The sequence below is a fragment of the Pogona vitticeps genome, chromosome 2, assembly GCF_051106095.1.
Source record: "Pogona vitticeps strain Pit_001003342236 chromosome 2, PviZW2.1, whole genome shotgun sequence".
NCBI lineage: Eukaryota > Metazoa > Chordata > Lepidosauria > Squamata > Agamidae > Pogona > Pogona vitticeps.
In genome coordinates, this window is record NC_135784.1 from 16,819,622 (window position 1) to 16,836,628 (window position 17,007).

At 46.3% G+C, this 17,007-nt stretch overlaps 1 protein-coding gene across 1 annotated transcript; it reads left to right on the top strand.

Annotated features, from left to right (window-relative positions):
• The first annotated feature begins 494 nt into the window (after nucleotides 1-494).
• LOC110069984 (uncharacterized) lies at nucleotides 495-16,912 on the top strand. Its single transcript, XM_072988135.2, has 7 exons — nucleotides 495-640; nucleotides 5,414-5,723; nucleotides 6,646-6,714; nucleotides 9,957-10,083; nucleotides 10,481-10,800; nucleotides 11,556-13,015; nucleotides 16,328-16,912. The coding sequence occupies exons 2-7, from the start codon at nucleotides 5,577-5,579 to the stop codon at nucleotides 16,719-16,721; spliced, it is 2,517 nt and encodes an 838-aa protein (XP_072844236.2). The 5' UTR covers nucleotides 495-640; nucleotides 5,414-5,576; the 3' UTR covers nucleotides 16,722-16,912.
• The last annotated feature ends 95 nt before the right edge of the window (nucleotides 16,913-17,007 follow it).

The following is a 17,007-nucleotide window of genomic DNA, read 5'->3' on the forward strand; positions in this document are numbered from 1 at the left end:
AATAATAATAATACACATTTCCCAAGCTCTTATCAGTATGCCTTCTCTGTGGCTGAGACTTTGGAACTTCCTCCCACTGGACTTCCTCCTTTGCTCTCCTTCCACAAACAGGCCAAGACCTTCAGTATGGCCTTCTCTGTGGCTGCTCCCAGAGACTTTGGAACTCCCTCCTACTGGACGCCAACGCCTTTGCTCTCCTTCCGCAAACAGTCCAAGACCTTTCTCTTCAGGCAACCTGAGCACCATGAATGAGGGAGGGATAAGTCACGCATTCAGTAAATGAAAAGGGAATCTGAGGGCACCCCCAAAAAGTATCCTGGCCACGCCACCCGCACGCAAGCCCGTCCCAGCCGCGCCCGCGGGCAGAAGCGCCATGATCGCGATGGCCACTAGAGGGGGCCCGAGAGAGAGACAGAGAGAGCGCTCCCTTCCCTCTCGCCGGCTCATCCCCGGGCGCGCATGCGCTGTGGCTGAAACCTCTTCCCTCCCCCCCCCCCCGCGCCGGCCGCTTTGGGCTCTTTGAAGAGGCCCAGGCAGAAAAGGACCGCCCGGGCGAGACGTCTTGGGGGGGAGGGGGGATCGGGGCCGCCGGGTCTCCTCGGAAGTAAGCCCCTGGGAGGCTTGCGGGATTTACTCCCTAGTAAGTGCGCGGGTCGGATCTCCACTTTTATTGGGGTGTTGTTTTTTTTAAAGCAAAAAATAAGAGGCGGGGGGGAGGGAAGCCGAGTTTTGCATATTTTTTTGCAAAATATTTTGCATTTCTACTGATTAAGGGCTTTGATCGGGCACGGGTATTTCTGTATAAATATATATATATCTTTATTTCTTTTGCTCCATCTGGATACGTCGTGTCCTCCCCCCTGCTCCAGTTTGGGGTTCTTTTTATTTATTTTATTCTTATTTATTTATTTATTTATTTATTTATTTATCTATCTATCTATCTATCTATCTATCTATCTATCTATCTATCTATCTATCTATCTATCTATCTATCTATCTATCTATCTATCAGTTTGGGGTTCAATTTATTGCCTAAATGATGATGATGGTTGTTTTTCTTCCTCCCTCTCCTGGATCAGAATGAGCTCAACTTTATGCCTCTCTTGAATGCCCTTTTTTTTCTGCTCCTATCTGGCTTTTTATTCCATTTTATTGATCGGATCTTCGCCTGGGCTTTTTATTATTACAGTATTATTATTATTATTATTATTTAAAAGGTGGTTTGCAAAGCCCAGAGTGGGGTGCCTGGAAAAAGCTCTGGGCCAACCTAAGGCAGACTTTGGAAAAAGTTATAGTGGCTTTTTTTCTTCTGCTGCTGCTTTTAAAGCTGGGCAGGATGAGAGGATCCTGGGAGTTGTAGTCCAAAAAAAAGTCATTTCCTGCCCCTCTCTCTGATCATAACAGGGTTGATGGAGAAGGTCGGCCACTATGGCCCTCCAGATGCCTTTTGGGTTAAAATATGGAGGGATCTGTAAATTACGAGACACATCAGGAGGGCCACTCCGGCTGCAGAATTTATATATATTGTTTTTCGGAGAGGTAGCCCTGCTCTAGTCTGTGCAAGCATGTCACTGCAAGCATCCGGGTTCCTAGATTGTTGTTGTTGTTGTTGTTGTTGTTGTGTGCTGTCAAGTCACCCCTGACTTATGGCCGCCTTCACAATATCATGCTTTCAACAGCCCTGCTCACCTCTTGCAAACTCCAGCCTTGTGGCTTCCTTGAGGGAGTCGGTCCATCTCACGTATGGTCTTCCTCTTTTCCTGCTGCCATCTACCTTTCCCAGCATGATGGTCTTTTCCAGGGAATCCTGCCTTCTCATGAGGTGCCCAAAGGACGACAGTCTCAGGTTCAACATTTTTGCCTCCAGAGAGAGAGTTCCGGCTGGATTTGATTTTGGACCCACTCTTTTGTCGGTCCGTCTCGTTTCTGGCCGTCCGGGCCATCCGCAAAGCTCTCCTCCAGCACCACATTTCAAATGAATCATTTTTTTCCCCTGTCAAGCTTTCACACCCATAAAGCATGATTGAAAACAAGATAGATTACAACTAAGTGTGAAATGCCACATTGATTTACACAGTTTGCCGTTTGTGACAGCTGTCTTATTAACAGCCTGGTGGCCCATTCCTTTACGAACTTCGCTACAGCAAGATTTTATACTACCCTGTTTAACCTGAAAATAAGCCAAAGGATAAATTTTCAGGATGCTCCTAATATAAGCCCTACCCCAAAAATAAGCCCCAGTTAAGTGAAACCCTGGTATAGCAACCAGAAGAAGATGACATGGCTGTATTTGAATAAATGTGGATTGTGGTACATGAAAAAAAATCCCCTGGAATTAAACCCTAAGTACTTTTTTTTTGAGGAAAAATTAATATAAGACGTACTCTTTTTTTTTTGAGGAAAAATTAATATAAGACCCTGTCATATTTTCAGGGAAACACAATATACTACTGTATATGGCCGCATAATAAAACTTTACTTACTTACTTACTTACTTACTTACTTACTTACTTACTTACTTACTTACTTACTTACTTACTAACGATTGTCACTTTTTTCCTCAGTTATCAATTTCCCCATCTAGCCCTGGGCCCATATACCTGTATATAAAAACATGACTGCCCAACAGTCGTATGTTTGAGGAAGTAGACTTGATTCATGAATGCTCAGAAAACCTCACATTGTTTTTGTCTTTTGTTTTCTTTCTTGTGTAGAATTTACAGGTGTAATTTATCCATTCCTTTTTTCATCCATTTTATCTGCACCTCCTCTTAAAGGGACCTAAGGGGGCTTACAACATTTCTAAAAACGACAAAAGTCTGTTAAAATACAATAAATGTCCATATTTAGTGCTTCCTTCTCACAGTGATATTTTTAATTTTTTTGTATACTTATTGACCTTAATATTCCCTTTTAATTGATGTAAGAGCCCTCCTTGTTCATGGCTCATAATCAGTGATATATTGCTTGTGGTATATAACGGTCTATAACGTTGCTTGTGGTATACAGTGGGGTCTTGACTTGAGAACTTAATCCGTATTGGAAGGTGGTTCTCAAGTCAAAAAGTTCTCAGGTCAAATCTGCATTTCCCATAGGAATGCATTGAAAACCATTTGATCCGTATCTGCTCTTTTCCGTCCATAGAAACTAATGGGAAGCTGCTATTCCGCCTTCGACCACTAGAGGGGATATTTTGTTTCTTTTTTTCTTAGGTCAAGAAAGGTTCAGGGAAGGCAGGGAAAATACAGTCCAGGCAGGACAGTACCAGGCAGTCTGAAGACTGTCTCCCAATCCACTCTCTAAACGCTGGGAGGAGTGAGGAAGCAGACAGGCACCCTTTTCACTGGCCAACAGTTAACTGAAAGTTCACATTTTGCACTTTCCCTGCCTCCCACGTGGTCTTTTTCAGTTCTTAACTCAAATCTAAGTATGTAAGTCAAGTCAGTATTTTCCTATGAGAGTGGTTCTTAAGTCAAAATGTTCTTAACTCAAGCCGTTCTTAAGTCAAGACCCCACTGTATAACGGTCTATAACGGTGGTTAATGGTATTAACCACCGTTATAGACTCATTGGTTTCAACTCCTTAACTATTGTCCTTTGTTGTTGTAAGTTGCCTTGGGTCCTTTTCGAGGAGAAAAGCGGGGTAAAAATATTTTAAATAAATTTTAAAAAGCAATGAGACGGATTGGAAAGAATCTTTTTGTTTTTGCTCCTGCTCAGCCTAGAATATTCTAGCACAGCCCTCCCTAACCTTCCAGTCTTCGTGATTTGAACTCAGATCCGGCCCAGCTTCACCCTCTTCTACTAAAGGTCGGACGTCATCATGGTGGTACTGTAGTTTCTATGGACAGAAAAGAGCAGATACAGATTAAATGGTTTTCAATGCATTCCTATGGGAAATGCAGATTCAACATAAGAACTTTTCAACTTGAGAACCACCTTCCAATATGGATTAAGTTCTTAAGTAGAGACCCCACTGTACCAACTCTGGATAGGAAAGCTCTACACTAGAAATGGGGGTATTTCTATTCGTCTACAAATTCCCCCATCTCCACACGTATGGTTCCCGATTTTGGGTGTCCAGATGTTCTTGGACTACAACGCCCAGAAGCCCTAGCCAGCACAGCTGGTGGTGAAGGCTTCTGGGAGTTTCAGTCCATTCTAGAAAGACTTACATTTTGATTTAGTGCTGTTTATCTTTCCTTCAAGACCGTTTTGTTTCAAGAGGCATCCTTTAAGACATTGGCTCCCAACCTCAGTTTTCCAGATGTTCCTGAACTCACTCTCCCAGAAGCCTTTGCTACTAGCTGTGAGATTTCTGGGAGTTGTAGTCCAGGAACATCCAGATTGGGAACCACTGCCTACACTATTATTGTGCTACTGGCCTCCAAAGATTTTTCAACCAAGAACCTTTTCGCCATCATTTTCTCCTTGACTCTTATTTGATTTTCCTGTCAAGGATTGCTATAACAAGCTGTTCTCCCTCCCACCTCTGCTTGAAATATTATAGTTTTATCCATTTTGCTTGTTTCAGAAGCTCTTGGATTTACTGGGTTAGGAGAAACAAGAAATTCTGAGAAATCCACTTTTCAGTTGTCTTACCCCCCATGATAAATTTTGTGACACCATGGCACGAAGCAGAAGCGAGACGAATATGGTATTATGTGCCTTCATAAACCCGTTTTTAAGATTTTCTTGCATCTCCAATGGAAATCCCAAGATGTGTCATCCAGATTTTTTAAAAATCTGGAAAGGCTACTCGAGGAAACCTTGTTCTAGCCAAAAAAAAATTTACAAAAAAAGAACTGAAAATTAGCATGGTGTGAAATATATTTAATACTTTTTTACAGACCACTGAGGTGGTTCGGGGTTCTGCTTTTCCTTTACAAGGTGGAATTAAAAAAAAATTGGCATCTCTGTAGATCTTTCTTTGCCAGGAAGGAACAATTATACTTTCAGGTGACAAGAAAGATTTACATGGTTCTTGAAATAAAAGGTAGTGTGTGGTCAGTACAAAATAAAATACAAATGCAAAAAAAAAAATAGGTAATATCTTTCGGGGCCACGAAAAAAATCAATCTACAATATATGAGCTTTCCACAATGATTTTTTTAGTGATCTGTAAAGGTGTCGGCTATTTTTGCATTTGTATTTTAAGGTTGGTGTTAAATTTTGTAGAATTTCTACATGTGGAGGAAAAAAAGGACAGAAATCTATGACACACAGAAGCCATCTGCAACATCATTCTGAAACCCAACTTCTTCTTTATTTTTCCTTCTTCTGATTTGAGGCTGTCTTCACCAGATGGTCGCAACCAGCCTGGTTCGGAAAAAAGGGCCGTTTTCCCAGCTAGGAAAAAGCCAGGGCTTTGCAGAATATGGTATTCTTACAACCTGATTTTCACCACTTACAGGACTCAAAAGAAAACTGTTGGAAGTTCTGGTTTGCAATCCGGGCACACGGGAACGCCCACCTGGCAAATTCAAGCCAGCCTTGGGGGGTTTCCTAGCCTGAATCCCTTGATTTGGGTGTTCGGAGAAAAACACGGTGTGGAAGTCACCGCATCCTTTTTTGTGATGGATACCTTCATTATCGAATTCTGTTACAAAAACGTCACCGTGAAAGAGGATGGGAACAACTTCACGGCAAACTGCCGGATATGCCCGAATAAGACCATCTCGGGAAGCATCCGAAGCTCCAGCAACTTTCTGAAACATGTCAAAGTAAGTTACCCTGGGAATACTCGCTAAGGTACTGTTTATTTCTCCATTTATTTATTGTTGCGAGGAGCGCAAAATTTCTGTTTGCTGGTTTCTCTGTGGGTGCCTTGCTCCACTTTTTATTTGCTCCCAGTGAGCCTGTAAAATGAAGCTAAGCCACGAGGAAGTCATTATCCCATAGTTCCTTCCTTCAAGAAAGGAAAGAGATTTGAACCCAGGTTTCTACCAGTCAGCCCAGCCTAATCTCTTCACCAGTTGTTTGTTTGCATTGATTCACATTTTAGATACTTAAAGGGCCCTTTTTAAATTTTTATTCAAATTTTTTTTTTTGCTAGCAAAAATGCAGTGTAAATGGTGTTTTTTAAAGTCTTTAGAAGGCTTTGTTTGCAGAAGAGAAATGACGTGGGCATTCAGACTTCACAAACTGTTGTGTTTTTAAAAAATATTTATGAGTTCGTGACTGAAATCCTGTTGGCAGGCAGGTTGGCATTATTATCGGTGGCACATTGTCGTCAATTAAAGATTCCTTTTTCCCTATTTTGGTATGTGTGGGTGTGATTTTATCTCATTACATTTGAGTGGTGAGCATTCCAGAATTGAAAAGGGGAGTCTTTAATCAGGAGCAGTTTGCCACTCACAGTGACATAACGGTTGGACTCAATGGCCTTATAGGCCCGTTCCAACTCAGTTGTTCTATCATTCCCTACGAGGAAGAATTTGATCATCTTCTAGGACAGTGGTTCCTAACCTTGGGTCACCCAGCTGTTCTTGAACTGCAACTCCCAGAAATCCTGGCTGACACAGCTGGTGGTGAGGGTTTTCTGGAAATTCCAGTTTTGGCCATTAACTGTGGTATCGCCTGGATTTCCTTGAATGATGCTTCCTCCTTTTTCCCTCCTTCATCCAAATTTAATTTCTGTTTTAGGTACGGCACCCTCTCCGATTCAAGGAGTATGAAAAACTGAAGGACGTGACGTGGAAGAAGAAAAAAAGGGTATAACAGAAAGTGGAATGCTAGAGAGATAAATTAATTTTTAGGGCAACATCCCACACGGAATAGCCCATTGGGTGTGTGGTTGTTCTTCCTCTGGCGTTTGCCAACAAGGTATGGGTTGTAACTAAATTGCCTAACTGGCTGGATAGGCATAGTTGGTTAGGCCTCTGGCTGATGAGTCGGCGGTTGTGAGTTCGAATCCCCCACTGGGCCTCCTATGAGTAGAGCCAGCCTGGGTGGCCTTGGGCAAGCTGCACAGTACCAGAGCGCCCCTAGAGGAAGAGAATGGTAATGCACGCCTGTGTATTCAGAACCTGGAAAATCCTAAATAGGGCCACCATAAATCAGAATTGACTTGATGGGACATGATGATTACTATAAATGATGGATGAGGAATTATAATGATAGCAGTTTAGACTCATGCTGTGTTGTAGCAGTAAAGTGGATGAGAGAAAGTCACATTTTATTTGTTTGTTTGTTTCATTGATTTCTATACAGCCTGCGGCCACTCCGGGCAGTTCACAAACAAAAAGAAATCCTATAGCTCAACTCAATTATAAAATAAAATGTGACATTTCAGACAGTACCAAAAAAAATTCTAAAATTTTCTACCCATCAGGTGATAGTAGCAGCAAGTGGTTTTAAAATGTCACTAATGAGTGTGTTTTAGTTCCTTCTGAGAAACAAGGAAGTAAAGCATTACTTTTTAAAACTTGAATGGTCATGTAGCTAAATTGCTTTTAAGGGGCTCTAATTTTTAAATGTGGTCTTGTTGTTTTACTTTCAGTTGGGGATGCAGTCTTCTTGTTTTTTAAATGTAGTTTTAAATGCAGTTTCCTGAGGCTGAGAAGTGAGGGTTGCACTTCTCAGCCTTAGGAAATTATTATAATAATTGATAAATTATAATAATAATTGATAAGTTGCACTTATCAATTATTATTATAATAGCCGTTATCCTGTTATAATAATACCTGGATGTCATCAAGTCGATTTTGACTTATGATGTAAAATTTCGGAAATTTCCAATTTGTTCCAAAAACAAACAAAAAACCCAGGGGGAAAAATAGGGTTTTTTCCCCCAGAAAAAAAACCTGAAATTTACTGAAGACTCTTCAGTTAGAGGTGGAAAACTTCCAGAAATTTCCAATTTTTTTCAGGAAAAAAAGTTTTTTCTCCTGGCTTTTTTTCCTCTGCGGGGGAAAAAAAATGGAAATTTTCAGAAATTTTACATCTCTTGAGGCAAACCTTTTCAGGGCTTCATAAACTATATTTCAAAAGCGCCTTTCCTTCTTCTGGGGCTGTTCTAGGATTACACACCTTGCCCAAGTCCATTTTCTGGGATGCACTAGTGGGAATCAAACTCTCCAAATCTCTGGCTCCTCGGCCAGTTCTCCAACTCATTGAGCTATCCAGCCAGCTTTTTTCTACTTGCAGCTCCCCTGATGATACGACCGTAATAGCAGGGCTGACTTGGGGTCTTTAATTCCACGCTCACCTCTGGCCTCATCCAGTCCTTAATTTGGATGAGTGAAAACCATGGGGAAGTAGCACCTCTTCTAAGGGGTTGGGAAGCAGGAATGGCTGAAAAAGAGGAATAGAGGTGGGGAAAGAGACATAGACACCTTTAGCGCGTTCAACCGGGGCAGCATGGTAGTCTGTGTGCAGGAAAAAGAATGACAATATATGGATGGCTAATTATCTGCTTATGGCATAAAAACTTGTCAGCTAGAGCAGATTCCCCATAATGTCTGGTGGGATACCCATATCATCTTTGAGTGTTGATCATACAATGGGATTAATGAGAGTTGTAGTCTGAAACGTCTGGAGAGGAACAGGTTACTGGGAGAGGCCTCGGACCGCCGTCTGTATGATCCAATGGATGTTATTATGTTTTGCATTTACACACCCCACCGTTCTTCTGTGGAGCTCGAGAAAATAAACGTGGTTTTCCCCACCTCAGCTTTTACCTTCAGAACAGCCCTTTGAGGTTGGCCAAGAAAGGCAAGGGTGGGTGCAATTGACCCAAGGTGACCTTTCTAGCTAGGAGGGAGAAATTTGGGGGAGGGCTGAGCCCGGTCTACCTCAGAGGGCCGTTGGGAGATCCTGTAACCACCTGCAGCAGAATGGCTCTGAGCAGTAATCTTAATTTACAAGTGCGGATGTCGTTGGGAATATGCTTAGTGGAGGGACCGAGCAGGCTTTTGACCGGACAGAGGATAATGAGAAAGGAAAGGCAGCCATCTTAAGAGATAAGGTCCTGAGACAGGAGAAAGAAGATTAATACAGTGGTGCCTCGCAAGACGATGTTAATTTGTTCTGCGAAAAACGTCATCTTGTGAAAACATCGTCTTGCGAAATGTGGTTCCCCAGTGGAATGCACTGAAATCTAATTAATGCGTTCCAGTGGGGAAAAAATCGTCTTGCGAAAATCATCCGTAAAAAACATCGTCTTGCAAAACGCGGTTCCCCATTGGAATGCAATGAAATCTATTTAATGCGTTCCAATGGAGAAAAATCATTGTCTTGCGAAAATCGTCCATGGAAAACATCATCTTGCAAAGCGCCACAGCGCTCGCAAAACCCAATCGTCTTGCGGATTAATCGTCCCGCGACGCAATCGTCTTGCAAGGCACCACTGTATTCTGCACATTTCTGCTCCCAGAATACAGGCGGAGGTCCATAGCTGGGTGAGAACAGGCCCCAGAAGCCTGATCACGAGTGGACTCCAGCAAAGGATTTCCTGCAAGGGGATGATGAGCGTTGTAGTCCAGCCCCCTCAGAAAGGGGGCTAGACGAAGTGAGGCGGTATTTGCGTGGTATTTGCACAGGGTTAAAAGACTAGTACAACAGAATCATACAATGGTCTTCTCCAAAGGAGCCCCGTGACATCCTCTTCCAAAATGGTAGCCTTCAGCTTATCTGGAGATGTTGCCTTATTGTTCATGTGCTGTCTTTCTTCCCACGGGGACCCAAGACAGCTCACAAGAGCTAAGAAATAGCCCTGAAATCCTGTGAGTGTTAAGAGAGATGTCCTTCCGGCAGATCTTTCGCACGTAGGGAAAACCTGCTGTGAGAATCAGATGTTGTGAGCATTTAAAGTATTCCTTCTAATGAGGAGGAAACTCTCACCCTGCCCGCCCCCCAGTCAGAAACAGAAAGGATCTTGACCCAGTGAGCCCTGGATCCTTAGCAACTCTGGCTCGCCCTCAAGCTCTTAAAGAGCGTCTTCCTTGTGTTTTTAGATCCTGACAGACTTTGACGAGGCGACCAGGAGTTCCGTGGAAGCCGAACCCTCTCCATCTGGTGGCAGGGAGAGGCGGCTGCTCAGAGAAATCAAGAAGGAAGATGACGTGCAAGCCATATTTCTGGGTAAGATGCTGCAGTCCTTTGATTGTCCGAAGTTCGGACAGATACCCGGTGCGGCTTGCCTAACTCCTTGCTGGGAAGGCAGTGGGCAGAGTGCATCATTCAGTTATGACACCACCCAGAGAACACTTAAAGTGCTATGGGGGCTCTATCCACAGGGGATCGGGTTCGAGCCCTACCGCAGATGCTGAAAAAACACAGAATGTTATACATAGTATAGTGGCCAGTTCTGCTAATTTCATTGTTTGGGAGAGAGAAAGGGAGAGATTTTTCTTTTAATATTTTTAATATTTTCAGACTGTGGATAAGTGAATCGGCAGATAAGGGGGAGGGACTACTGTAAGCAGCACATTTTGCTTTAAAATCTGGTGAACGGACTCTGTCCCGTCTCTTCCCACAGGCAGCGATTTTGGTGCTGAGACAGGAACCAGCTCCTTAGGGTCTGAGATCCCACCGGTCATCCAGAACAACCAAGGATCGCCCATGGTTGTCGAAGTCCAGCCGCCCGAAGAATCGGCCTACGAGGACCGGCGGCGGCGGCCGATCATCCTTCCCACCCCGACCTGCCAGGAAGTGCCGTGGTCAGGCTTTGAGAAGGCGTTCACCTTTGTGCGCCAAAAGGGGAAGAACGTCGTGGTGCAGTGCAATTACTGCCTCCCGGCGATCAAACATGTCAGCTCGGCCATTACGTCGGCCTCCAACGTGAAGAAACATTTGGAGGTGAGTGTGGGCCATGGTGGCCCTTACAGCAGGGGTTCCCAGAAAAACTCCCAGAATCCTTCACCACTCGCTGTGCTGGCCAGGATTTCTGGGATTTGTAGTCCAAGAACCTCTGGGGACCAAGGGTTGGGGAACCCCTACCTTAGAAGGTTCCGGAGAACGTACTGCAGAATGTTTTGTGTGAGAAGGATGATAAAAATGGTCTTGGCAAGTGGCTCTTGGTCTGTGAGACTTTACCTACGAGTCTCGTTTACGGTTTCCCTCGAGGCTATTAGATATTTTTTAATTAAATGGTGAGATACAGTGGTACCTCAACTTACGAACATCCCTACTTGCGAACGATTTGAGTTACAAATGGCTCCGTTTGCAAAAACTTGCTTCGACTTGCAAACGGAGCCTCGATTTACAAAGAAAAAAGAAAAATAACCTTTCCTGCCCCTTTTTTGACCTAAATTTAAAAAATTCACCCCCTAGTGGTAAAGTACAGGTTAACCGGCTTTGCATTAGTTCCTATGGGAACAAATGCCTCTACCTACGAACAGCTCCTCGACACATGAATGAAAAACAGCAGATACGGATTAAATGGTTTTCAGTGCATTCCTATGGAAAAGTTTGCCTCAACGTACGAACTTTTCGATGTACGAACACTGTTCCAATATGGATTAAGTTCGTAAGTCGAGGTACTACTGTATGGTTTTTTTTCACGTTTCTTATCTGCTGTCCATGCTTTTCCTCCTCCTCCTTTTCCTCCTCAGAGGGCACATCCTGAAAAGCTGAGGGAAATCGAACGGGCCAGGAAAGCCCGCCGACGTGGCCGTTACGAGCCTCCGGCTCAAGACGAGGACCCTTCGCCTGCCAAAATGCCAAAGCCGCAGGAGCCGACGACCCACGAGAGGTGGGGATCCAGCCGGGAGCCTGTCACTCAGAGGATCCTGGACCGGAAGATCATGGATTTCATCGTGGAGGAGACGCTGCCTCTCCAGACCGTGGAAAAGGCCTCCTTCGTAGGGCTGGTTCGCCTGGGCTTACCCAAAGACCTCACCGTCATGTGTGCCAAGACCCTGAGGGAGAGGATTGAGAAGCGGGCCGCCAGCATGCAGGAGACCCTCTCGCACCGGATGGGGGCAGTGGAGCACGTGGCCACCACTGCCGACTGTTGGCTCGACGGCAAGAAATGCTTCCTCGGGGTGACTGCCCACTGGATCTGCCCCACGACCCTGAAGCGCGAGTTCGGGGCACTGGCCTGCAGGCGCCTGAGGGGTTACCCCACCTCCGACCTCCTCGCCAAAGCCTTGCACCATGTCCACGTGCAGTACCGGATCCACAACAAAGTGGTCTCCACCACCACGGACAGCGGCGCCAATTTCGCCAAGGCCTTCCACGTCTTCCGAGCCAAAGAGCCATCCGAGCTCGCCGACCTTGGGCTGGAGGAAGACGAGGACGGCGGGGATGACCAGGAGGCGGCCGAGGTGGAGTTCGTGCCCATTTCCGAGCTCCTGGATGGGCAGCCAAAAGCCGAAGAAGAAGCATCGGAGTCGGAACACGCCGGCCTGCCGCCTCACCAGCGGTGCGCCAGCCACACACTCAACCTGGTGGCGACCGAAGACATTCAGATGATGATCTCTGACTCCTCTGTCAACAGCCCTCTGGGTCCCTTCAGGAAACTCTTCTGTTCTTTGATGGAGAAGTGCAGCAAGCTGTGGTCCAAGCAGAACCAGTCGCCTCAGATCGCGGAGTACATCCACGAGCAGTGCGGCGTCTACCTCAAGATCCCCAACAAAGCCCGGTGGAATTCCACCTTTGAGGCCCTGAAGCAGCTGAGCGAACTCCTCTCGACCGTGCCACTGAAAGTGGACGCCATCATGGACCAGTGCTCCTTGGTCCGGATCACGGCGGCCGAGAGCCTGGTGGTTCAGGAGTACACGGAGATGATGGGGCCCCTGGCCCAGTCTCTCGACATCTTGCAGAGGGAGAACGGCATGTTCATGGGCTACCTGCTGCCCACCTTGTACAACCTGGATCGGAAGCTCCACGGGCTGGAGAACAAGCCCGTCCGGTACACCTACGGCCTGCCGCTGCTGAGGGGCGTGCGCGAAGCCCTGAGGAAGCGATTCGCCCCAATTTGGGAAGATAAGAAGCTGCTCCTGGCGGCCTGCCTGCACCCTCGTTTCAAAGTGGATTGGCTGGAATCCGCCCAAACGACACAGACCAACAGGTAAAATAATACAGGGCACCCTGTATTATCCACTGATTCACTTATCCGCTGGCTGAAAATACTAAATAAAAATATCCCCAAATACCTATTTACAGTGGTGCCTCGCTTGACGATGTTAATTCGTTCCAGCGAAATCGCTGTAGAACGAAAATGTCGTCAAATGAAATAAAAAAACATTGAAACGCATTGAAAACCATTCAATGCGTTCCAGCGGGCTGAATACCTGCTCGTCCAGCGACTATCCTCCATACGGTGGCCATTTTCGGTGCCTGTAAAGCGAGGAATCCATCCTAGAAAACAGCAGGGGGCCATTTTCTTCAGCCGGTGGCTATTTTGAAACCCAACGATCAGCTGTTTGCTGATCATCATGAAGCGAAAATCGGTTCCCGAAGTAGGGAACCGATCGTCAGGAAGCGAAAAAAGCCCATTAAAACATTGTTTTGCGATCGCAAAAATATAGTCATGAAGCGGATTCATCGTCAAGCGGGATAATTGTTAAGCAGGGCAGCACTGTACAGTGTGCCTCGCTTAACGAGCGCACCGTATAACGAAGAATCCGTATAGCAATCCCTTTTTGGGGATCGCTATACGGATCTGCCCCAATCGCCGCACTCGCTTTGCGACGATTGGGGCGTCCGGCGGCCATTTTGGAGCCGCCGAACAGCTGATCGGCGGCTCCAAAATAGCCACCGGACCGCGAAAACATCGCTGGAGGGGTAAGTTTGGACGCTTATTGGAACGCATTAAACTTAGTTTAATGCGTTCCAATAAGCGTCCAAACTTACCCCTCCAGCGATGTTTTCGCGGTCCGGTGGCCATTTTGGAGCCGCCGATCAGCTGTTTAATGCGTTCCAATAGGCTTTCCTTGCCCCGTACAGCGATGTTTTCGCATAGCGAAGGTTAATCCGGAATGGATTAACCTCGCTATGCGGGGCACCACTGTATATATATTTCTAAGGTGTATTTACCAGGCCTAGTCACTAGAGAGGGCCAGAGACCATGGAGTGTATAGCGTTTGATATTTCCACATTTTTTTCAGCATCCACAGAGGGACTTTGAACCAGTTTCCCGCAGTCCTTCTGTAATAAGAGAATACCTTCATGTGGATCAGAACAAGGTGGGCATGAGGTACCCACCCACCCGCCTTGGGTTTTTTCACAAAGGCCCGTCTAAGTGCCCACAGGATCCTCCAACAGGAGTCCCATGAAGCTGATAGGCGTGCAAGGAAAGCAAGGAATACAGTAAAGGGGTGGCAAATCCATACACGGCCCTTTTTTTGTGATACCAAATACTGAGGGAAAAGGAGCACTGTCCTGTTTAGAAGGCTTCCGGAATGGCCCTTCTTCTTTAAAACAAGGTGCAGCCTCTCCCCGAACACCCACCTACCCTCTTTGGTCATTCTGTTGGACACCACCTTGACTCCCTTCGTAGGGGGAAAGATGGGCTACGGTATAAGTAAAGCCAATCTATAAATAAATAAATAAATAAATAAATAAATCATATTCCTGGTTTTGTGTTTCAGGGGAAGTGCAGCTGACAGTGGGTCCCAGAAGTGGAAGATTCCATATTTAGGCTCCAGGGTTTAGGACAGCTTTTCCCCAACAGCCAGACACTCCAAACCCCATCATCTCAGCCGTCACAAGTCCGGTCAATTCGAGAAGTGTCCATTGAGCAGCTTCAAAATGCCCCCCCCAAAAGAGCCCTAGGGGGCAACGGTGACCCCCACCTCAGAGGTGACATCCTCTGTAAATTCTTGTTTAAAAAAAAAAAAATGATTTAAACGCAACAAGTAAAATTCTTGACAGGAACAGCATCGGCCACTTAATTTTCCTCTTACCATTTATTGTTTATTTGTTCTTTCCATTTGTATACCATCCCTCTCACAGGGAGTTCGATTCCCCTTCTGGGCCTCCCTGACGGGCTGGATCTGATGATCCATAAAGTCCCTTCCAGCTCAGCAGTTCTAAGAGGATGATGGTCCACCGGGTCTCTTCTAGTTCTGCAGTTCAAAATGATGATGATGAAAAATTTATTTATTTATTTATTTATTTATTTATTTATTTATTTATTTATTTATTTATTTATTTATTTATTTATTTATTTATTTATTTAATATCCCGCCTATCTAGTCGGTTAAGACCACTCTAGGCGGCTAACAACATACACAATAGGGATATATATAAAAACAATTTTTACATAACGGAAGACATTTCAACAAGATGGGACAAATAATGGGGAGATGAGAAAAATGAGGGATCAGGAATTGGCTGGAGGGGAGGCCTGCCGAAACATCCATGTTTTTAGTTGATTTTTAAAGATACCCATCGAGGGAGCCACGTGAATCTCTGGGGGTAGATTATTCCAGAGGCGAGGAGCCACCGCCGAGAAGGCCCGATTTCTCGTCTTTTCCTTCCGGGCCTCCCTCGGCGTTAGGCCCCTCAGCCTCACCTCCTGGCTTGTACGAGTGACACGGGTAGATCTTGGTGGGAGTAGGCGCTCTGCCAAGTATCGAGACCCTAAACCATTTAGGGCCTTATATGTAAGCATTAACACTTTGAAGTCAACGCGGAAATGGATGGGCAGCCAGTGCAGTTTGGCCAGGGTGGGAGAGATATATTAGTATTTTTTCACTCCACTGAGAAGTCTGCCCACCGCATTCTGCACCACCTGGAGTTTCCGCAACAGCTTCAAAGGCATCCTCATGTAGAGCGCATTACAGTGGTCTAATCTTGAGATTCCTAGAGGTCTAATCTTGAGATTACGAGCCCATGCACCAAGGTAGTGAGCGCCCCAACATCGAGATAGGGCCGCAGCTGGGCTATCCACCTGAGATGAAAAAAGGTGGTTCGGACCACCGACGCCACCTGAGTTTCCATAGTGAGCGCCGGGTCCAGATGGATCCCCAAGCTGCGGACCCCATCCTTGGCAGGAAGAGTCACCCCCCCCGAAAGAGAGGGAGTTTCTCAGACCCCCAACTGTGGGGGGGCCCACCCTCAGAACTTCCGTCTTGTCCGGGTTCAGCCTCAGCCCGTTCTCCTGCATCCATCGCAGTACAGCCCCCAGGCAGCGCTGAAGGGACAGGACGGCATCTCCTGCGGTGGATGGAAAAGAGATGTAGAGCTGAGCGTCATCAGCGTACTGATGACACAGAGCTCCACACCCCCTGATGACCCCACCCAGCGGCCTCATATAGATGTTAAACAGCATTGGGGAGATAATCAACCCCTGTGGAACCCCACAAATGAGATTCCACGGGGCCGAAACGCTCTCCAGTCTTCTTTTCTGGACTTACCGCGTCCCGCTCTCTCCTAGGTACATGATGGAAGCCCTTCTGAAAGCCGAGATCCGGGGCACGGTCGCCGAGGACAGCGACGGGTCTTCGGAGAAAGACCAAGAAGGGGACGATCTGGAAGACGACTTCTTCAACATCCAGCCTCGTGGCAGGAAGTCGGCCGTGGATACGGCCGACGAGGAAGTCTTGCGGTACCTGAAGTCCCCCAGCCGGGAGGTGTCCTCCCTCCATGCCTTTCCTCGCGTCCTGCGCTGCTTCCTGCAATACAACACCGGGGTGCCCTCCAGCGCCTCCGTCGAGCGCCTGTTCAGCACCGGCGAGAGCCTCACGACGGTGAAAAGACACTCGTTGTCCGACGACCTCTTCGAGCAGCTGGTGCTGCTGCGGCAAAACATGGCCGCCTCAGCGTTTTAAGAGCCCGCTTTCAGAACCAGCCTTTGGGGGGGGGGGAATCTTTTTTTTTTCCTCCCCCTCCCTCAGATGTTCGGAAACAATTCTGTGTATTCCTTTCGGGTCTCGGTGGCATGGATTGTGAGGCCGTTCCATCATTCTGGCATTCTGGTATTTCTGTTTTCAATCCTATGGATAAACTTTTTATTCCCTGACCTGTGGCATATATTTCTCTTTCTCAGCGGTGTGTGTGGGGGGTGTTTTTGTCTCACAGGCCAGGAGTCGCTACTTCTATATTTAAAACCGTTTT